Source organism: Peromyscus maniculatus, chromosome 22 (genome assembly GCF_049852395.1).
Source record: "Peromyscus maniculatus bairdii isolate BWxNUB_F1_BW_parent chromosome 22, HU_Pman_BW_mat_3.1, whole genome shotgun sequence".
Classification (NCBI taxonomy): Eukaryota; Metazoa; Chordata; class Mammalia; order Rodentia; family Cricetidae; genus Peromyscus; species Peromyscus maniculatus.
The window spans coordinates 549,817-574,003 of NC_134873.1; the positions used below are offsets into that span (position 1 = coordinate 549,817).

Genomic DNA, 24,187 nt, shown 5'->3' on the forward strand with positions numbered 1-24,187 from the left:
AAATAACGGTTTTGGTTCTCACACACACTTCACATACAGACCAAACAAAAGAATTGATTTCCTTAACTGAGAAGGTTCATCCTCTACCTTTCCTTTGCAGAAGAGCGAGGAAGATATTGGCTCTGCAATAAGGTCCTCCAGCTTTGAGACCATCTCTGGGGACCCGGAGCTGTCTCTGCTAGATGAGGTAATAACTGATAGCTGCAAAGAAAAAGAAATATATTTACCTTTAATTCCCACTAATTTGACATGTAATATATTTGTTTGTGTAAGGAACGATGTCTCTGTGTTCCTATGTCTGCAGTATTTCAAAGAGTGTCAGAGAAGAGGAAGCCAGCCTGGCCCATTTCTTCACCTCCTTCATATCCTCCCTTCTGGGAGCCCACAATCTAATCACCCTGTAAGGCACTAGTTCTCAACCTTCCTAAGGGTGTGGCCATCTGATGACCTATCTCATGTTGTGGTGAACCTGCACAGGACATTTTTTCCCTTGCTATTTGATAACTGTCATTTTTCACGTCTTATGAATTATCATGTCTATATCTATGTTTTCAGAAGGTGTTAGGTGAACCCCGTGAAAGACAGTCTTAGGTTTTCCAAATGGGTCACTAACCACCTGTTGAGAACCACTATTTTCATGGGTATGTGATAGTAAATTAGACTATGGAGACAAAAATCAGAAAGGGAGCTCTTTGAATCAGAAAAGAAACCACACACAAATAAAGAGAGTAAACGTTAGAGAATCATGCAGTAGATAATGTCAACAGGAACCTACCAAGCACTCTTGTATGACTTCAGTGGATTTATTTTAGGGGTGGAAATGTTTTGAATGCATTCTTTCTGTGCACTCTGTTTGTGGTCTGCCCACTGACATCCAGGGGCGCTTTGGATCCCCTGGCACTGCAGTTCCAGAAGATTCTCAGCCAAGATGTTGGTTCTGTGAATCAAAGCCAGAGCCTCTGCCCCAGCAAAAAGTGGTAAACCCTGCTGAGTCATCTTTCCAGACCCCAGAATCAATATGTTTCTTATGCACCTGTTCATAAGCAAAGACCAATATGTCCTTTGTATAAACGATGAGTCAGCTTTCAGGGTGGTTGCCAAAATTTTATACCCTAGGCCTCATCAGCCTGCTGGTATGAAACATTGAAATGCAGAGAACTTATAGGCAGGAAGAACATGAATAGGAGGTGGTCTTGTTGGTACACTCCTCTAATCTGTGCACTCATAACGCAGAGGACACTGGTCTCTTTGAGTTCAAGGATAACCTGTTCTCAATTTATTTGGTGAATGGGAAAAGGCAAGAAACTGTTTGCCACAGCAGAAGTGTGCAGGTGCAAGGATAATTTTTAGGAGTTGTTTCTATCCTCTCACCATTTCAATCTCAGGGTTCAATTGGAAGTGTCAGTCATGCCGGCAAGTGCCTTTATGACATTAGCCATTAGGTGGCCTTAATATATATGCTTTGAATGTAAATATATCAGCATTAATACACACTCTACAAAATACAAAAGAAATTGATACAATACACTAGCACACCAATGCCAGCAGATCACTCTGCATGCAGGCATAATGACCCGGGATCCATCCCAGAAAACACAATTACCAGCAAATTGCTTGACTACGAACGATGTTTTGAAAATACAAGGTAAAAGATCATTAGACATTTTTCGCATTTTACTTCCAGCAATGAAACTCAGATCCACCTATCACATGCCAGAACAAAAGCGACCTCAAAGAAACTGAGCAAAAGAGAGTGAAACACTTTTCTTCTGTTCTGTTTTGAATTTTGGTATTCATAATTTAAAGGAACCCAGCACAGCCTCTTTTGTGTCAGAAGACGGCTTCATTTGAAAAAAAAGCAAATAACGGTTTTGGTTCTCACACACACTTCACATACAGACCAAACAAAAGAATTGATTTCCTTAACTGAGAAGGTTCATCCTCTACCTTTCCTTTGCAGAAGAGCGAGGAAGATATTGGCTCTGCAATAAGGTCCTCCAGCTTTGAGACCATCTCTGGGGACCCGGAGCTGTCTCTGCTAGATGAGGTAATAACTGATAGCTGCAAAGAAAAAGAAATATATTTACCTTTAATTCCCACTAATTTGACATGTAATATATTTGTTTGTGTAAGGAACGATGTCTCTGTGTTCCTATGTCTGCAGTATTTCAAAGAGTGTCAGAGAAGAGGAAGCCAGCCTGGCCCATTTCTTCACCTCCTTCATATCCTCCCTTCTGGGAGCCCACAATCTAATCTAATCACCCTGTAAGGCACTAGTTCTCAACCTTCCTAAGGGTGTGGCCATCTGATGACCTATCTCATGTTGTGGTGAACCTGCACAGGACATTTTTTCCCTTGCTATTTGATAACTGTCATTTTTCACGTCTTATGAATTATCATGTCTATATCTATGTTTTCAGAAGGTGTTAGGTGAACCCCGTGAAAGACAGTCTTAGGTTTTCCAAATGGGTCACTAACCACCTGTTGAGAACCACTATTTTCATGGGTATGTGATAGTAAATTAGACTATGGAGACAAAAATCAGAAAGGGAGCTCTTTGAATCAGAAAAGAAACCACACACAAATAAAGAGAGTAAACGTTAGAGAATCATGCAGTAGATAATGTCAACAGGAACCTACCAAACACTCTTGTATGACTTCAGTGGATTTATTTTAGGGGTGGAAATGTTTTGAATGCATTCTTTCTGTGCACTCTGTTTGTGGTCTGCCCACTGACATCCAGGGGCGCTTTGGATCCCCTGGCACTGCAGTTCCAGAAGGTTCTCAGCCAAGATGTTGGTTCTGTGAATCAAAGCCAGAGCCTCTGCCCCAGCAAAAAGTGGTAAACCCTGCTGAGTCATCTTTCCAGACCCCAGAATCAATATGTTTCTTATGCACCTGTTCATAAGCAAAGACCAATATGTCCTTTGTATAAACGATGAGTCAGCTTTCAGTGTGGTTGCCAAAATTTTATACCCTAGGCCTCATCAGCCTGCTGGTATGAAACATTGAAATGCAGAGAACTTATAGGCAGGAAGAACATGAATAGGAGGTGGTCTTGTTGGTACACTCCTCTAATCTGTGCACTCATAACGCAGAGGAAACTGGTCTCTTTGAGTTCAAGGATAACCTGTTCTCAATTTATTTGGTGAATGGGAAAAGGCAAGAAACTGTTTGCCACAGCAGAAGTGTGCAGGTGCAAGGATAATTTTTAGGAGTTGTTTCTATCCTCTCACCCTTTCAATCTCAGGGTTCAATTGGAAGTGTCAGTCATGCTGGCAAGTGCCTTTATGACATTAGCCATTAGGTGGCCTTAATATATATGCTTTGAATGTAAATATATCAGCATTAATACACACTCCACAAAATACAAAAGAAATTGATACAATACACTAGCACACCAATGCCAGCAGATCACTCTGCATGCAGGCATAATGACCCGGGATCCATCCCAGAAAACACAATTACCAGCAAATTGCTTGACTACGAACGATGTGTTGAAAATACACGGTAAAAGATCATTAGACATTTTTCGCATTTTACTTCCAGCAATGAAACTCAGATCCACCTATCACATGCCAGAACAAAAGCGACCTCAAAGAAACTGAGCAAAAGAGAGTGAAACACTTTTCTTCTGTTCTGTTTTGAATTTTGGTATTCATAATTTAAAGGAACCCAGCACAGCCTCTTTTGTGTCAGAAGACGGCTTCATTTGAAAAAAAAGCAAATAACGGTTTTGGTTCTCACACACACTTCACATACAGACCAAACAAAAGAATTGATTTCCTTAACTGAGAAGGTTCATCCTCTACCTTTCCTTTGCAGAAGAGCGAGGAAGATATTGGCTCTGCAATAAGGTCCTCCAGCTTTGAGACCATCTCTGGGGACCCGGAGCTGTCTCTGCTAGATGAGGTAATAACTGATAGCTGCAAACAAAAAGAAATATATTTACCTTTAATTCCCACTAATTTGACATGTAATATATTTGTTTGTGTAAGGAACGATGTCTCTGTGTTCCTATGTCTGCAGTATTTCAAAGAGTGTCAGAGAAGAGGAAGCCAGCCTGGCCCATTTCTTCACCTCCTTCATATCCTCCCTTCTGGGAGCCCACAATCTAATCACCCTGTAAGGCACTAGTTCTCAACCTTCCTAATGGTGTGGCCATCTGATGACCTATCTCATGTTGTGGTGAACCTGCACAGGACATTTTTTCCCTTGCTATTTGATAACTGTCATTTTTCACGTCTTATGAATTATCATGTCTATATCTATGTTTTCAGAAGGTGTTAGGTGAACCCCGTGAAAGACAGTCTTAGGTTTTCCAAATGGGTCACTAACCACCTGTTGAGAACCACTATTTTCATGGGTATGTGATAGTAAATTAGACTCTGGAGACAAAAATCAGAAAGGGAGCTCTTTGAATCAGAAAAGAAACCACACACAAATAAAGAGAGTAAACGTTAGAGAATCATGCAGTAGATAATGTCAACAGGAACCTACCAAACACTCTTGTATGACTTCAGTGGATTTATTTTAGTGGTGGAAATGTTTTGAATGCATTCTTTCTGTGCACTCTGTTTGTGGTCTGCCCACTGACATCCAGGGGCGCTTTGGATCCCCTGGCACTGCAGTTCCAGAAGGTTCTCAGCCAAGATGTTGGTTCTGTGAATCAAAGCCAGAGCCTCTGCCCCAGCAAAAAGTGGTAAACCCTGCTGAGTCATCTTTCCAGACCCCAGAATCAATATGTTTCTTATGCACCTGTTCATAAGCAAAGACCAATATGTCCTTTGTATAAACGATGAGTCAGCTTTCAGGGTGGTTGCCAAAATTTTATACCCTAGGCCTCATCAGCCTGCTGGTATGAAACATTGAAATGCAGAGAACTTATAGGCAGGAAGAACATGAATAGGAGGTGGTCTTGTTGGTACACTCCTCTAATCTGTGCACTCATAACGCAGAGGACACTGGTCTCTTTGAGTTCAAGGATAACCTGTTCTCAATTTATTTGGTGAATGGGAAAAGGCAAGAAACTGTTTGCCACAGCAGAAGTGTGCAGGTGCAAGGATAATTTTTAGGAGTTGTTTCTATCCTCTCACCCTTTCAATCTCAGGGTTCAATTGGAAGTGTCAGTCATGCTGGCAAGTGCCTTTATGACATTAGCCATTAGGTGGCCTTAATATATATGCTTTGAATGTAAATATATCAGCATTAATACACACTCCACAAAATACAAAAGAAATTGATACAATACACTAGCACACCAATGCCAGCAGATCACTCTGCATGCAGGCATAATGACCCGGGATCCATCCCAGAAAACACAATTACCAGCAAATTGCTTGACTACGAACGATGTGTTGAAAATACACGGTAAAAGATCATTAGACATTTTTCGCATTTTACTTCCAGCAATGAAACTCAGATCCACCTATCACATGCCAGAACAAAAGCGACCTCAAAGAAACTGAGCAAAAGAGAGTGAAACACTTTTCTTCTGTTCTGTTTTGAATTTTGGTATTCATAATTTAAAGGAACCCAGCACAGCCTCTTTTGTGTCAGAAGACGGCTTCATTTGAAAAAAAAGCAAATAACGGTTTTGGTTCTCACACACACTTCACATACAGACCAAACAAAAGAATTGATTTCCTTAACTGAGAAGGTTCATCCTCTACCTTTCCTTTGCAGAAGAGCGAGGAAGATATTGGCTCTGCAATAAGGTCCTCCAGCTTTGAGACCATCTCTGGGGACCCGGAGCTGTCTCTGCTAGATGAGGTAATAACTGATAGCTGCAAAGAAAAAGAAATATATTTACCTTTAATTCCCACTAATTTGACATGTAATATATTTGTTTGTGTAAGGAACGATGTCTCTGTGTTCCTATGTCTGCAGTATTTCAAAGAGTGTCAGAGAAGAGGAAGCCAGCCTGGCCCATTTCTTCACCTCCTTCATATCCTCCCTTCTGGGAGCCCACAATCTAATCACCCTGTAAGGCACTAGTTCTCAACCTTCCTAAGGGTGTGGCCATCTGATGACCTATCTCATGTTGTGGTGAACCTGCACAGGACATTTTTTCCCTTGCTATTTGATAACTGTCATTTTTCACGTCTTATGAATTATCATGTCTATATCTATGTTTTCAGAAGGTGTTAGGTGAACCCCGTGAAAGACAGTCTTAGGTTTTCCAAATGGGTCACTAACCACCTGTTGAGAACCACTATTTTCATGGGTATGTGATAGTAAATTAGACTATGGAGACAAAAATCAGAAAGGGAGCTCTTTGAATCAGAAAAGAAACCACACACAAATAAAGAGAGTAAACGTTAGAGAATCATGCAGTAGATAATGTCAACAGGAACCTACCAAACACTCTTGTATGACTTCAGTGGATTTATTTTAGGGGTGGAAATGTTTTGAATGCATTCTTTCTGTGCACTCTGTTTGTGGTCTGCCCACTGACATCCAGGGGCGCTTTGGATCCCCTGGCACTGCAGTTCCAGAAGGTTCTCAGCCAAGATGTTGGTTCTGTGAATCAAAGCCAGAGCCTCTGCCCCAGCAAAAAGTGGTAAACCCTGCTGAGTCATCTTTCCAGACCCCAGAATCAATATGTTTCTTATGCACCTGTTCATAAGCAAAGACCAATATGTCCTTTGTATAAACGATGAGTCAGCTTTCAGGGTGGTTGCCAAAATTTTATACCCTAGGCCTCATCAGCCTGCTGGTATGAAACATTGAAATGCAGAGAACTTATAGGCAGGAAGAACATGAATAGGAGGTGGTCTTGTTGGTACACTCCTCTAATCTGTGCACTCATAACGCAGAGGACACTGGTCTCTTTGAGTTCAAGGATAACCTGTTCTCAATTTATTTGGTGAATGGGAAAAGGCAAGAAACTGTTTGCCACAGCAGAAGTGTGCAGGTGCAAGGATAATTTTTAGGAGTTGTTTCTATCCTCTCACCCTTTCAATCTCAGGGTTCAATTGGAAGTGTCAGTCATGCTGGCAAGTGCCTTTATGACATTAGCCATTAGGTGGCCTTAATATATATGCTTTGAATGTAAATATATCAGCATTAATACACACTCCACAAAATACAAAAGAAATTGATACAATACACTAGCACACCAATGCCAGCAGATCACTCTGCATGCAGGCATAATGACCCGGGATCCATCCCAGAAAACACAATTACCAGCAAATTGCTTGACTACGAACGATGTGTTGAAAATACACGGTAAAAGATCATTAGACATTTTTCGCATTTTACTTCCAGCAATGAAACTCAGATCCACCTATCACATGCCAGAACAAAAGCGACCTCAAAGAAACTGAGCAAAAGAGAGTGAAACACTTTTCTTCTGTTCTGTTTTGAATTTTGGTATTCATAATTTAAAGGAACCCAGCACAGCCTCTTTTGTGTCAGAAGACGGCTTCATTTGAAAAAAAAGCAAATAACGGTTTTGGTTCTCACACACACTTCACATACAGACCAAACAAAAGAATTGATTTCCTTAACTGAGAAGGTTCATCCTCTACCTTTCCTTTGCAGAAGAGCGAGGAAGATATTGGCTCTGCAATAAGGTCCTCCAGCTTTGAGACCATCTCTGGGGACCCGGAGCTGTCTCTGCTAGATGAGGTAATAACTGATAGCTGCAAAGAAAAAGAAATATATTTACCTTTAATTCCCACTAATTTGACATGTAATATATTTGTTTGTGTAAGGAACGATGTCTCTGTGTTCCTATGTCTGCAGTATTTCAAAGAGTGTCAGAGAAGAGGAAGCCAGCCTGGCCCATTTCTTCACCTCCTTCATATCCTCCCTTCTGGGAGCCCACAATCTAATCACCCTGTAAGGCACTAGTTCTCAACCTTCCTAAGGGTGTGGCCATCTGATGACCTATCTCATGTTGTGGTGAACCTGCACAGGACATTTTTTCCCTTGCTATTTGATAACTGTCATTTTTCACGTCTTATGAATTATCATGTCTATATCTATGTTTTCAGTCGGTGTTAGGTGAACCCCGTGAAAGACAGTCTTAGGTTTTCCAAATGGGTCACTAACCACCTGTTGAGAACCACTATTTTCATGGGTATGTGATAGTAAATTAGACTATGGAGACAAAAATCAGAAAGGGAGCTCTTTGAATCAGAAAAGAAACCACACACAAATAAAGAGAGTAAACGTTAGAGAATCATGCAGTAGATAATGTCAACAGGAACCTACCAAACACTCTTGTATGACTTCAGTGGATTTATTTTAGGGGTGGAAATGTTTTGAATGCATTCTTTCTGTGCACTCTGTTTGTGGTCTGCCCACTGACATCCAGGGGCGCTTTGGATCCCCTGGCACTGCAGTTCCAGAAGGTTCTCAGCCAAGATGTTGGTTCTGTGAATCAAAGCCAGAGCCTCTGCCCCAGCAAAAAGTGGTAAACCCTGCTGAGTCATCTTTCCAGACCCCAGAATCAATATGTTTCTTATGCACCTGTTCATAAGCAAAGACCAATATGTCCTTTGTATAAACGATGAGTCAGCTTTCAGTGTGGTTGCCAAAATTTTATACCCTAGGCCTCATCAGCCTGCTGGTATGAAACATTGAAATGCAGAGAACTTATAGGCAGGAAGAACATGAATAGGAGGTGGTCTTGTTGGTACACTCCTCTAATCTGTGCACTCATAACGCAGAGGAAACTGGTCTCTTTGAGTTCAAGGATAACCTGTTCTCAATTTATTTGGTGAATGGGAAAAGGCAAGAAACTGTTTGCCACAGCAGAAGTGTGCAGGTGCAAGGATAATTTTTAGGAGTTGTTTCTATCCTCTCACCCTTTCAATCTCAGGGTTCAATTGGAAGTGTCAGTCATGCTGGCAAGTGCCTTTATGACATTAGCCATTAGGTGGCCTTAATATATATGCTTTGAATGTAAATATATCAGCATTAATACACACTCCACAAAATACAAAAGAAATTGATACAATACACTAGCACACCAATGCCAGCAGATCACTCTGCATGCAGGCATAATGACCCGGGATCCATCCCAGAAAACACAATTACCAGCAAATTGCTTGACTACGAACGATGTGTTGAAAATACACGGTAAAAGATCATTAGACATTTTTCGCATTTTACTTCCAGCAATGAAACTCAGATCCACCTATCACATGCCAGAACAAAAGCGACCTCAAAGAAACTGAGCAAAAGAGAGTGAAACACTTTTCTTCTGTTCTGTTTTGAATTTTGGTATTCATAATTTAAAGGAACCCAGCACAGCCTCTTTTGTGTCAGAAGACGGCTTCATTTGAAAAAAAAGCAAATAACGGTTTTGGTTCTCACACACACTTCACATACAGACCAAACAAAAGAATTGATTTCCTTAACTGAGAAGGTTCATCCTCTACCTTTCCTTTGCAGAAGAGCGAGGAAGATATTGGCTCTGCAATAAGGTCCTCCAGCTTTGAGACCATCTCTGGGGACCCGGAGCTGTCTCTGCTAGATGAGGTAATAACTGATAGCTGCAAAGAAAAAGAAATATATTTACCTTTAATTCCCACTAATTTGACATGTAATATATTTGTTTGTGTAAGGAACGATGTCTCTGTGTTCCTATGTCTGCAGTATTTCAAAGAGTGTCAGAGAAGAGGAAGCCAGCCTGGCCCATTTCTTCACCTCCTTCATATCCTCCCTTCTGGGAGCCCACAATCTAATCACCCTGTAAGGCACTAGTTCTCAACCTTCCTAAGGGTGTGGCCATCTGATGACCTATCTCATGTTGTGGTGAACCTGCACAGGACATTTTTTCCCTTGCTATTTGATAACTGTCATTTTTCACGTCTTATGAATTATCATGTCTATATCTATGTTTTCAGAAGGTGTTAGGTGAACCCCGTGAAAGACAGTCTTAGGTTTTCCAAATGGGTCACTAACCACCTGTTGAGAACCACTATTTTCATGGGTATGTGATAGTAAATTAGACTCTGGAGACAAAAATCAGAAAGGGAGCTCTTTGAATCAGAAAAGAAACCACACACAAATAAAGAGAGTAAACGTTAGAGAATCATGCAGTAGATAATGTCAACAGGAACCTACCAAACACTCTTGTATGACTTCAGTGGATTTATTTTAGTGGTGGAAATGTTTTGAATGCATTCTTTCTGTGCACTCTGTTTGTGGTCTGCCCACTGACATCCAGGGGCGCTTTGGATCCCCTGGCACTGCAGTTCCAGAAGGTTCTCAGCCAAGATGTTGGTTCTGTGAATCAAAGCCAGAGCCTCTGCCCCAGCAAAAAGTGGTAAACCCTGCTGAGTCATCTTTCCAGACCCCAGAATCAATATGTTTCTTATGCACCTGTTCATAAGCAAAGACCAATATGTCCTTTGTATAAACGATGAGTCAGCTTTCAGTGTGGTTGCCAAAATTTTATACCCTAGGCCTCATCAGCCTGCTGGTATGAAACATTGAAATGCAGAGAACTTATAGGCAGGAAGAACATGAATAGGAGGTGGTCTTGTTGGTACACTCCTCTAATCTGTGCACTCATAACGCAGAGGAAACTGGTCTCTTTGAGTTCAAGGATAACCTGTTCTCAATTTATTTGGTGAATGGGAAAAGGCAAGAAACTGTTTGCCACAGCAGAAGTGTGCAGGTGCAAGGATAATTTTTAGGAGTTGTTTCTATCCTCTCACCCTTTCAATCTCAGGGTTCAATTGGAAGTGTCAGTCATGCTGGCAAGTGCCTTTATGACATTAGCCATTAGGTGGCCTTAATATATATGCTTTGAATGTAAATATATCAGCATTAATACACACTCCACAAAATACAAAAGAAATTGATACAATACACTAGCACACCAATGCCAGCAGATCACTCTGCATGCAGGCATAATGACCCGGGATCCATCCCAGAAAACACAATTACCAGCAAATTGCTTGACTACGAACGATGTGTTGAAAATACACGGTAAAAGATCATTAGACATTTTTCGCATTTTACTTCCAGCAATGAAACTCAGATCCACCTATCACATGCCAGAACAAAAGCGACCTCAAAGAAACTGAGCAAAAGAGAGTGAAACACTTTTCTTCTGTTCTGTTTTGAATTTTGGTATTCATAATTTAAAGGAACCCAGCACAGCCTCTTTTGTGTCAGAAGACGGCTTCATTTGAAAAAAAAGCAAATAACGGTTTTGGTTCTCACACACACTTCACATACAGACCAAACAAAAGAATTGATTTCCTTAACTGAGAAGGTTCATCCTCTACCTTTCCTTTGCAGAAGAGCGAGGAAGATATTGGCTCTGCAATAAGGTCCTCCAGCTTTGAGACCATCTCTGGGGACCCGGAGCTGTCTCTGCTAGATGAGGTAATAACTGATAGCTGCAAAGAAAAAGAAATATATTTACCTTTAATTCCCACTAATTTGACATGTAATATATTTGTTTGTGTAAGGAACGATGTCTCTGTGTTCCTATGTCTGCAGTATTTCAAAGAGTGTCAGAGAAGAGGAAGCCAGCCTGGCCCATTTCTTCACCTCCTTCATATCCTCCCTTCTGGGAGCCCACAATCTAATCACCCTGTAAGGCACTAGTTCTCAACCTTCCTAAGGGTGTGGCCATCTGATGACCTATCTCATGTTGTGGTGAACCTGCACAGGACATTTTTTCCCTTGCTATTTGATAACTGTCATTTTTCACGTCTTATGAATTATCATGTCTATATCTATGTTTTCAGAAGGTGTTAGGTGAACCCCGTGAAAGACAGTCTTAGGTTTTCCAAATGGGTCACTAACCACCTGTTGAGAACCACTATTTTCATGGGTATGTGATAGTAAATTAGACTCTGGAGACAAAAATCAGAAAGGGAGCTCTTTGAATCAGAAAAGAAACCACACACAAATAAAGAGAGTAAACGTTAGAGAATCATGCAGTAGATAATGTCAACAGGAACCTACCAAACACTCTTGTATGACTTCAGTGGATTTATTTTAGTGGTGGAAATGTTTTGAATGCATTCTTTCTGTGCACTCTGTTTGTGGTCTGCCCACTGACATCCAGGGGCGCTTTGGATCCCCTGGCACTGCAGTTCCAGAAGGTTCTCAGCCAAGATGTTGGTTCTGTGAATCAAAGCCAGAGCCTCTGCCCCAGCAAAAAGTGGTAAACCCTGCTGAGTCATCTTTCCAGACCCCAGAATCAATATGTTTCTTATGCACCTGTTCATAAGCAAAGACCAATATGTCCTTTGTATAAACGATGAGTCAGCTTTCAGTGTGGTTGCCAAAATTTTATACCCTAGGCCTCATCAGCCTGCTGGTATGAAACATTGAAATGCAGAGAACTTATAGGCAGGAAGAACATGAATAGGAGGTGGTCTTGTTGGTACACTCCTCTAATCTGTGCACTCATAACGCAGAGGAAACTGGTCTCTTTGAGTTCAAGGATAACCTGTTCTCAATTTATTTGGTGAATGGGAAAAGGCAAGAAACTGTTTGCCACAGCAGAAGTGTGCAGGTGCAAGGATAATTTTTAGGAGTTGTTTCTATCCTCTCACCCTTTCAATCTCAGGGTTCAATTGGAAGTGTCAGTCATGCTGGCAAGTGCCTTTATGACATTAGCCATTAGGTGGCCTTAATATATATGCTTTGAATGTAAATATATCAGCATTAATACACACTCCACAAAATACAAAAGAAATTGATACAATACACTAGCACACCAATGCCAGCAGATCACTCTGCATGCAGGCATAATGACCCGGGATCCATCCCAGAAAACACAATTACCAGCAAATTGCTTGACTACGAACGATGTGTTGAAAATACACGGTAAAAGATCATTAGACATTTTTCGCATTTTACTTCCAGCAATGAAACTCAGATCCACCTATCACATGCCAGAACAAAAGCGACCTCAAAGAAACTGAGCAAAAGAGAGTGAAACACTTTTCTTCTGTTCTGTTTTGAATTTTGGTATTCATAATTTAAAGGAACCCAGCACAGCCTCTTTTGTGTCAGAAGACGGCTTCATTTGAAAAAAAAGCAAATAACGGTTTTGGTTCTCACACACACTTCACATACAGACCAAACAAAAGAATTGATTTCCTTAACTGAGAAGGTTCATCCTCTACCTTTCCTTTGCAGAAGAGCGAGGAAGATATTGGCTCTGCAATAAGGTCCTCCAGCTTTGAGACCATCTCTGGGGACCCGGAGCTGTCTCTGCTAGATGAGGTAATAACTGATAGCTGCAAAGAAAAAGAAATATATTTACCTTTAATTCCCACTAATTTGACATGTAATATATTTGTTTGTGTAAGGAACGATGTCTCTGTGTTCCTATGTCTGCAGTATTTCAAAGAGTGTCAGAGAAGAGGAAGCCAGCCTGGCCCATTTCTTCACCTCCTTCATATCCTCCCTTCTGGGAGCCCACAATCTAATCACCCTGTAAGGCACTAGTTCTCAACCTTCCTAAGGGTGTGGCCATCTGATGACCTATCTCATGTTGTGGTGAACCTGCACAGGACATTTTTTCCCTTGCTATTTGATAACTGTCATTTTTCACGTCTTATGAATTATCATGTCTATATCTATGTTTTCAGAAGGTGTTAGGTGAACCCCGTGAAAGACAGTCTTAGGTTTTCCAAATGGGTCACTAACCACCTGTTGAGAACCACTATTTTCATGGGTATGTGATAGTAAATTAGACTCTGGAGACAAAAATCAGAAAGGGAGCTCTTTGAATCAGAAAAGAAACCACACACAAATAAAGAGAGTAAACGTTAGAGAATCATGCAGTAGATAATGTCAACAGGAACCTACCAAACACTCTTGTATGACTTCAGTGGATTTATTTTAGTGGTGGAAATGTTTTGAATGCATTCTTTCTGTGCACTCTGTTTGTGGTCTGCCCACTGACATCCAGGGGCGCTTTGGATCCCCTGGCACTGCAGTTCCAGAAGGTTCTCAGCCAAGATGTTGGTTCTGTGAATCAAAGCCAGAGCCTCTGCCCCAGCAAAAAGTGGTAAACCCTGCTGAGTCATCTTTCCAGACCCCAGAATCAATATGTTTCTTATGCACCTGTTCATAAGCAAAGACCAATATGTCCTTTGTATAAACGATGAGTCAGCTTTCAGTGTGGTTGCCAAAATTTTATACCCTAGGCCTCATCAGCCTGCTGGTATGAAACATTGAAATGCAGAGAACTTATAGGCAGGAAGAACATGAATAGGAGGTGGTCTTGTTGGTACACTCCTCTAATCTGTGCACTCATAACGCAGAGGAAACTGGTCTCTTTGAGTTCAAGGATAACCTGTTCTCAATTTATTTGGTGAATGGGAAAAGGCAAGAAACTGTTTGCCACAGCAGAAGTGTGCAGGTGCAAGGATAATTTTTAGGAGTTGTTTCTATCCTCTCACCCTTTCAATCTCAGGGTTCAATTGGAAGTGTCAGTCATGCTGGCAAGTGCCTTTATGACATTAGCCATTAGGTGGCCTTAATATATATGCTTTGAATGTAAATATATCAGCATTAATACACACTCCACAAAATACAAAAGAAATTGATACAATACACTAGCACACCAATGCCAGCAGATCACTCTGCATGCAGGCATAATGACCCGGGATCCATCCCAGAAAACACAATTACCAGCAAATTGCTTGACTACGAACGATGTGTTGAAAATACACGGTAAAAGATCATTAGACATTTTTCGCATTTTACTTCCAGCAATGAAACTCAGATCCACCTATCACATGCCAGAACAAAAGCGACCTCAAAGAAACTGAGCAAAAGAGAGTGAAACACTTTTCTTCTGTTCTGTTTTGAATTTTGGTATTCATAATTTAAAGGAACCCAGCACAGCCTCTTTTGTGTCAGAAGACGGCTTCATTTGAAAAAAAAGCAAATAACGGTTTTGGTTCTCACACACACTTCACATACAGACCAAACAAAAGAATTGATTTCCTTAACTGAGAAGGTTCATCCTCTACCTTTCCTTTGCAGAAGAGCGAGGAAGATATTGGCTCTGCAATAAGGTCCTCCAGCTTTGAGACCATCTCTGGGGACCCGGAGCTGTCTCTGCTAGATGAGGTAATAACTGATAGCTGCAAAGAAAAAGAAATATATTTACCTTTAATTCCCACTAATTTGACATGTAATATATTTGTTTGTGTAAGGAACGATGTCTCTGTGTTCCTATGTCTGCAGTATTTCAAAGAGTGTCAGAGAAGAGGAAGCCAGCCTGGCCCATTTCTTCACCTCCTTCATATCCTCCCTTCTGGGAGCCCACAATCTAATCACCCTGTAAGGCACTAGTTCTCAACCTTCCTAAGGGTGTGGCCATCTGATGACCTATCTCATGTTGTGGTGAACCTGCACAGGACATTTTTTCCCTTGCTATTTGATAACTGTCATTTTTCACGTCTTATGAATTATCATGTCTATATCTATGTTTTCAGAAGGTGTTAGGTGAACCCCGTGAAAGACAGTCTTAGGTTTTCCAAATGGGTCACTAACCACCTGTTGAGAACCACTATTTTCATGGGTATGTGATAGTAAATTAGACTCTGGAGACAAAAATCAGAAAGGGAGCTCTTTGAATCAGAAAAGAAACCACACACAAATAAAGAGAGTAAACGTTAGAGAATCATGCAGTAGATAATGTCAACAGGAACCTACCAAACACTCTTGTATGACTTCAGTGGATTTATTTTAGTGGTGGAAATGTTTTGAATGCATTCTTTCTGTGCACTCTGTTTGTGGTCTGCCCACTGACATCCAGGGGCGCTTTGGATCCCCTGGCACTGCAGTTCCAGAAGGTTCTCAGCCAAGATGTTGGTTCTGTGAATCAAAGCCAGAGCCTCTGCCCCAGCAAAAAGTGGTAAACCCTGCTGAGTCATCTTTCCAGACCCCAGAATCAATATGTTTCTTATGCACCTGTTCATAAGCAAAGACCAATATGTCCTTTGTATAAACGATGAGTCAGCTTTCAGGGTGGTTGCCAAAATTTTATACCCTAGGCCTCATCAGCCTGCTGGTATGAAACATTGAAATACAGAGAACTTATAGGCAGGAAGAACATGAATAGGAGGTGGTCTTGTTGGTACACTCCTCTAATCTGTGCACTCATAACGCAGAGGACACTGGTCTCTTTGAGTTCAAGGATAACCTGTTCTCAATTTATTTGGTGAATGGGAAAAGGCAAGAAACTGTTTGCCACAGCAGAAGTGTGCAGGTGCAAGGATAATTTTTAGGAGTTGTTTCTATCCTCTCACCCTTTCAATCTCAGGGTTCAATTGGAAGTGTCAGTCATGCTGGCAAGTGCCTTTATGACATTAGCCATTAGGTGGCCTTAATATATATGCTTTGAATGTAAATATATCAGCATTAATACACACTCCACAAAATACAAAAGAAATTGATACAATACACTAGCACACCAATGCCAGCAGATCACTCTGCATGCAGGCATAATGACCCGGGATCCATCCCAGAAAACACAATTACCAGCAAATTGCTTGACTACGAACGATGTGTTGAAAATACACGGTAAAAGATCATTAGACATTTTTCGCATTTTACTTCCAGCAATGAAACTCAGATCCACCTATCACATGCCAGAACAAAAGCGACCTCAAAGAAACTGAGCAAAAGAGAGTGAAACACTTTTCTTCTGTTCTGTTTTGAATTTTGGTATTCATAATTTAAAGGAACCCAGCACAGCCTCTTTTGTGTCAGAAGACGGCTTCATTTGAAAAAAAAGCAAATAACGGTTTTGGTTCTCACACACACTTCACATACAGACCAAACAAAAGAATTGATTTCCTTAACTGAGAAGGTTCATCCTCTACCTTTCCTTTGCAGAAGAGCGAGGAAGATATTGGCTCTGCAATAAGGTCCTCCAGCTTTGAGACCATCTCTGGGGACCCGGAGCTGTCTCTGCTAGATGAGGTAATAACTGATAGCTGCAAAGAAAAAGAAATATATTTACCTTTAATTCCCACTAATTTGACATGTAATATATTTGTTTGTGTAAGGAACGATGTCTCTGTGTTCCTATGTCTGCAGTATTTCAAAGAGTGTCAGAGAAGAGGAAGCCAGCCTGGCCCATTTCTTCACCTCCTTCATATCCTCCCTTCTGGGAGCCCACAATCTAATCACCCTGTAAGGCACTAGTTCTCAACCTTCCTAAGGGTGTGGCCATCTGATGACCTATCTCATGTTGTGGTGAACCTGCACAGGACATTTTTTCCCTTGCTATTTGATAACTGTCATTTTTCACGTCTTATGAATTATCATGTCTATATCTATGTTTTCAGAAGGTGTTAGGTGAACCCCGTGAAAGACAGTCTTAGGTTTTCCAAATGGGTCACTAACCACCTGTTGAGAACCACTATTTTCATGGGTATGTGATAGTAAATTAGACTATGGAGACAAAAATCAGAAAGGGAGCTATTTGAATCAGAAAAGAAACCACACACAAATAAAGAGAGTAAACGTTAGAGAATCATGCAGTAGATAATGTCAACAGGAACCTACCAAACACTCTTGTATGACTTCAGTGGATTTATTTTAGGGGTGGAAATGTTTTGATTGCATTCTTTCTGTGCACTCTGTTTGTGGTCTGCCCACTGACATCCAGGGGCGCTTTGGATCCCCTGGCACTGCAGTTCCAGAAGGTTCTCAGCCAAGATGTTGGTTCTGTGAATCAAAGCCAGAGCCTCTGCCCCAGCAAAAAGTGGTAAACCCTGCTGAGTCATCTTTCCAGACCCCAGAATCAATATGTTTCTTATGCACCTGTTCATAAGCAAAGACCAATATGTCCTTTGTATAAACGATGAGTCAGCTTTCAGGGTGGTTGCCAAAATTTTATACCCTAGGCCTCATCAGCCTGCTGGTATGAAACATTGAAATGCAGAGAACTTATAGGCAGGAAGAACATGAATAGGAGGTGGTCTTGTTGGTACACTCCTCTAATCTGTGCACTCATAACGCAGAGGACACTGGTCTCTTTGAGTTCAAGGATAACCTGTTCTCAATTTATTTGGTGAATGGGAAAAGGCAAGAAACTGTTTGCCACAGCAGAAGTGTGCAGGTGCAAGGATAATTTTTAGGAGTTGTTTCTATCCTCTCACCCTTTCAATCTCAGGGTTCAATTGGAAGTGTCAGTCATGCTGGCAAGTGCCTTTATGACATTAGCCATTAGGTGGCCTTAATATATATGCTTTGAATGTAAATATATCAGCATTAATACACACTCCACAAAATACAAAAGAAATTGATACAATACACTAGCACACCAATGCCAGCAGATCACTCTGCATGCAGGCATAATGACCCGGGATCCATCCCAGAAAACACAATTACCAGCAAATTGCTTGACTACGAACGATGTGTTGAAAATACACGGTAAAAGATCATTAGACATTTTTCGCATTTTACTTCCAGCAATGAAACTCAGATCCACCTATCACATGCCAGAACAAAAGCGACCTCAAAGAAACTGAGCAAAAGAGAGTGAAACACTTTTCTTCTGTTCTGTTTTGAATTTTGGTATTCATAATTTAAAGGAACCCAGCACAGCCTCTTTTGTGTCAGAAGACGGCTTCATTTGAAAAAAAAGCAAATAACGGTTTTGGTTCTCACACACACTTCACATACAGACCAAACAAAAGAATTGATTTCCTTAACTGAGAAGGTTCATCCTCTACCTTTCCTTTGCAGAAGAGCGAGGAAGATATTGGCTCTGCAATAAGGTCCTCCAGCTTTGAGACCATCTCTGGGGACCCGGAGCTGTCTCTGCTAGATGAGGTAATAACTGATAGCTGCAAAGAAAAAGAAATATATTTACCTTTAATTCCCACTAATTTGACATGTAATATATTTGTTTGTGTAAGGAACGATGTCTCTGTGTTCCTATGTCTGCAGTATTTCAAAGAGTGTCAGAGAAGAGGAAGCCAGCCTGGCCCATTTCTTCACCTCCTTCATATCCTCCCTTCTGGGAGCCCACAATCTAATCACCCTGTAAGGCACTAGTTCTCAACCTTCCTAAGGGTGTGGCCATCTGATGACCTATCTCATGTTGTGGTGAACCTGCACAGGACATTTTTTCCCTTGCTATTTGATAACTGTCATTTTTCACGTCTTATGAATTATCATGTCTATATCTATGTTTTCAGAAGGTGTTAGGTGAACCCCGTGAAAGACAGTCTTAGGTTTTCCAAATGGGTCACTAACCACCTGTTGAGAACCACTATTTTCATGGGTATGTGATAGTAAATTAGACTCTGGAGACAAAAATCAGAAAGGGAGCTCTTTGAATCAGAAAAGAAACCACACACAAATAAAGAGAGTAAACGTTAGAGAATCATGCAGTAGATAATGTCAACAGGAACCTACCAAACACTCTTGTATGACTTCAGTGGATTTATTTTAGGGGTGGAAATGTTTTGAATGCATTCTTTCTGTGCACTCTGTTTGTGGTCTGCCCACTGACATCCAGGGGCACTTTGGATCCCCTGGCACTGCAGTTCCAGAAGGTTCTCAGCCAAGATGTTGGTTCTGTGAATCAAAGCCAGAGCCTCTGCCCCAGCAAAAAGTGGTAAACCCTGCTGAGTCATCTTTCCAGACCCCAGAATCAATATGTTTCTTATGCACCTGTTCATAAGCAAAGACCAATATGTCCTTTGTATAAACGATGAGTCAGCTTTCAGGGTGGTTGCCAAAATTTTATACCCTAGGCCTCATCAGCCTGCTGGTATGAAACATTGAAATGCAGAGAACTTATAGGCAGGAAGAACATGAATAGGAGGTGGTCTTGTTGGTACACTCCTCTAATCTGTGCACTCATAACGCAGAGGACACTGGTCTCTTTGAGTTCAAGGATAACCTGTTCTCAATTTATTTGGTGAATGGGAAAAGGCAAGAAACTGTTTGCCACAGCAGAAGTGTGCAGGTGCAAGGATAATTTTTAGGAGTTGTTTCTATCCTCTCAACCGTTCAATCTCAGGGTTCAATTGGAAGTGTCAGTCATGCTGGCAAGTGCCTTTATGACATTAGCCATTAGGTGGCCTTAATATATATGCTTTGAATGTAAATATATCAGCATTAATACACACTCCACAAAATACAAAAGAAATTGATACAATACACTAGCACACCAATGCCAGCAGATCACTCTGCATGCAGGCATAATGACCCGGGATCCATCCCAGAAAACACAATTACCAGCAAATTGCTTGACTACGAACGATGTGTTGAAAATACACGGTAAAAGATCATTAGACATTTTTCCAATTTTACTTCCAGCAATGAAACTCAGATCCACCTATCACATGCCAGAACAAAAGCGACCTCAAAGAAACTGAGCAAAAGAGAGTGAAACACTTTTCTTCTGTTCTGTTTTGAATTTTGGTATTCATAAATTAAAGGAACCCAGCACAGCCTCTTTTGTGTCAGAAGACGGCTTCATTTGAAAAAAAAGCAAATAACGGTTTTGGTTCTCACACACACTTCACATACAGACCAAACAAAAGAATTGATTTCCTTAACTGAGAAGGTTCATCCTCTACCTTTCCTTTGCAGAAGAGCGAGGAAGATATTGGCTCTGCAATAAGGTCCTCCAGCTTTGAGACCATCTCTGGGGACCCGGAGCTGTCTCTGCTAGATGAGGTAATAACTGATAGCTGCAAAGAAAAAGAAATATATTTACCTTTAATTCCCACTAATTTGACATGTAATATATTTGTTTGTGTAAGGAACGATGTCTCTGTGTTCCTATGTCTGCAGTATTTCAAAGAGTGTCAGAGAAGAGGAAGCCAGCCTGGCCCATTTCTTCACCTCCTTCATATCCTCCCTTCTGGGAGCCCACAATCTAATCACCCTGTAAGGCACTAGTTCTCAACCTTCCTAAGGGTGTGGCCATCTGATGACCTATCTCATGTTGTGGTGAACCTGCACAGGACATTTTTTCCCTTGCTATTTGATAACTGTCATTTTTCACGTCTTATGAATTATCATGTCTATATCTATGTTTTCAGAAGGTGTTAGGTGAACCCCGTGAAAGACAGTCTTAGGTTTTCCAAATGGGTCACTAACCACCTGTTGAGAACCACTATTTTCATGGGTATGTGATAGTAAATTAGACTATGGAGACAAAAATCAGAAAGGGAGCTCTTTGAATCAGAAAAGAAACCACACACAAATAAAGAGAGTAAACGTTAGAGAATCATGCAGTAGATAATGTCAACAGGAACCTACCAAACACTCTTGTATGACTTCAGTGGATTTATTTTAGGGGTGGAAATGTTTTGAATGCATTCTTTCTGTGCACTCTGTTTGTGGTCTGCCCACTGACATCCAGGGGCGCTTTGGATCCCCTGGCACTGCAGTTCCAGAAGGTTCTCAGCCAAGATGTTGGTTCTGTGAATCAAAGCCAGAGCCTCTGCCCCAGCAAAAAGTGGTAAACCCTGATGAGTCATCTTTCCAGAACCCAGAATCAATATGTTTCTTATGCACCTGTTCATAAGCAAAGACCAATATGTCCTTTGTATAAACGATGAGTCAGCTTTCAGGGTGGTTGCCAAAATTTTATACCCTAGGCCTCATCAGCCTGCTGGTATGAAACATTGAAATGCAGAGAACTTATAGGCAGGAAGAACATGAATAGGAGGTGGTCTTGTTGGTACACTCCTCTAATCTGTGCACTCATAACGCAGAGGACACTGGTCTCTTTGAGTTCAAGGATAACCTGCTCTCAATTTATTTGGTGAATGGGAAAAGGCAAGAAACTGTTTGCCACAGCAGAAGTGTGCAGGTGCAAGGATAATTTTTAGGAGTTGTTTCGATCCTCTCACCATTTAAATCTCGGGGTTCAATTGGAAGTGTCAGTCATGCTGGCAAGTGCCTTTATGACATTAGCCATTAGGTGGCCTTAATATATATGCTTTGAATGTAAATATATCAGCATTAATACACACTCCACAAAATACAAAAGAAATTGATACAATACACTAGCACACCAATGCCAGCAGATCACTCTGCATGCAGGCATAATGACCCGGGATCCATCCCAGAAAACACAATTACCAGCAAATTGCTTGACTACGAACGATGTGTTGAAAATACACGGTAAAAGATCATTAGACATTTTTCGCATTTTACTTCCAGCAATGAAACTCAGATCCACCTATCACATGCCAGAACAAAAGCGACCTCAAAGAAACTGAGCAAAAGAGAGTGAAACACTTTTCTTCTGTTCTGTTTTGAATTTTGGTATTCATAATTTAAAGGAACCCAGCACAGCCTCTTTTGTGTCAGAAGACGGCTTCATTTGAAAAAAAAGCAAATAACGGTTTTGGTTCTCACACACACTTCACATACAGACCAAACAAAAGAATTGATTTCCTTAACTGAGAAGGTTCATCCTCTACCTTTCCTTTGCAGAAGAGCGAGGAAGATATTGGCTCTGCAATAAGGTCCTCCAGCTTTGAGACCATCTCTGGGGACCCGGAGCTGTCTCTGCTAGATGAGGTAATAACTGATAGCTGCAAAGAAAAAGAAATATATTTACCTTTAATTCCCACTAATTTGACATGTAATATATTTGTTTGTGTAAGGAACGATGTCTCTGTGTTCCTATGTCTGCAGTATTTCAAAGAGTGTCAGAGAAGAGGAAGCCAGCCTGGCCCATTTCTTCACCTCCTTCATATCCTCCCTTCTGGGAGCCCACAATCTAATCACCCTGTAAGGCACTAGTTCTCAACCTTCCTAAGGGTGTGGCCATCTGATGACCTATCTCATGTTGTGGTGAACCTGCACAGGACATTTTTTCCCTTGCTATTTGATAACTGTCATTTTTCACGTCTTATGAATTATCATGTCTATATCTATGTTTTCAGAAGGTGTTAGGTGAACCCCGTGAAAGACAGTCTTAGGTTTTCCAAATGGGTCACTAACCACCTGTTGAGAACCACTATTTTCATGGGTATGTGATAGTAAATTAGACTCTGGAGACAAAAATCAGAAAGGGAGCTCTTTGAATCAGAAAAGAAACCACACACAAATAAAGAGAGTAAACGTTAGAGAATCATGCAGTAGATAATGTCAACAGGAACCTACCAAACACTCTTGTATGACTTCAGTGGATTTATTTTAGGGGTGGAAATGTTTTGAATGCATTCTTTCTGTGCACTCTGTTTGTGGTCTGCCCACTGACATCCAGGGGCGCTTTGGATCCCCTGGCACTGCAGTTCCAGAAGGTTCTCAGCCAAGATGTTGGTTCTGTGAATCAAAGCCAGAGCCTCTGCCCCAGCAAAAAGTGGTAAACCCTGCTGAGTCATCTTTCCAGACCCCAGAATCAATATGTTTCTTATGCACCTGTTCATAAGCAAAGACCAATATGTCCTTTGTATAAACGATGAGTCAGCTTTCAGGGTGGTTGCCAAAATTTTATACCCTAGGCCTCATCAGCCTGCTGGTATGAAACATTGAAATGCAGAGAACTTATAGGCAGGAAGAACATGAATAGGAGGTGGTCTTGTTGGTACACTCCTCTAATCTGTGCACTCATAACGCAGAGGACACTGGTCTCTTTGAGTTCAAGGATAACCTGTTCTCAATTTATTTGGTGAATGGGAAAAGGCAAGAAACTGTTTGCCACAGCAGAAGTGTGCAGGTGCAAGGATAATTTTTAGGAGTTGTTTCTATCCTCTCAACCGTTCAATCTCAGGGTTCAATTGGAAGTGTCAGTCATGCTGGCAAGTGCCTTTATGACATTAGCCATTAGGTGGCCTTAATATATATGCTTTGAATGTAAATATATCAGCATTAATACACACTCCACAAAATACAAAAGAAATTGATACAATACACTAGCACACCAATGCCAGCAGATCACTCTGCATGCAGGCATAATGACCCGGGATCCATCCCAGAAAACACAATTACCAGCAAATTGCTTGACTACGAACGATGTGTTGAAAATACACGGTAAAAGATCATTAGACATTTTTCCAATTTTACTTCCAGCAATGAAACTCAGATCCACCTATCACATGCCAGAACAAAAGCGACCTCAAAGAAACTGAGCAAAAGAGAGTGAAACACTTTTCTTCTGTTCTGTTTTGAATTTTGGTATTCATAAATTAAAGGAACCCAGCACAGCCTCTTTTGTGTCAGAAGACGGCTTCATTTGAAAAAAAAAAGC

General features: G+C 41.1%; 1 protein-coding gene across 1 annotated transcript in view; it reads left to right on the forward strand.

The window, feature by feature from the left end:
* Positions 1 to 24,187, forward strand: part of LOC143270293 (uncharacterized) — a 539,180-nt gene that overhangs the window by 258,075 nt on the left and 256,918 nt on the right. Inside the window, exons 25-30 of the mRNA XM_076559691.1 lie at positions 13,126 to 13,212; positions 14,986 to 15,072; positions 16,846 to 16,932; positions 18,706 to 18,792; positions 20,566 to 20,652; positions 22,426 to 22,512. Of these exons, the coding sequence (XP_076415806.1) occupies positions 13,126 to 13,212; positions 14,986 to 15,072; positions 16,846 to 16,932; positions 18,706 to 18,792; positions 20,566 to 20,652; positions 22,426 to 22,512 (522 nt within the window). The remainder of the gene's footprint in view (positions 1 to 13,125; positions 13,213 to 14,985; positions 15,073 to 16,845; positions 16,933 to 18,705; positions 18,793 to 20,565; positions 20,653 to 22,425; positions 22,513 to 24,187) is intronic.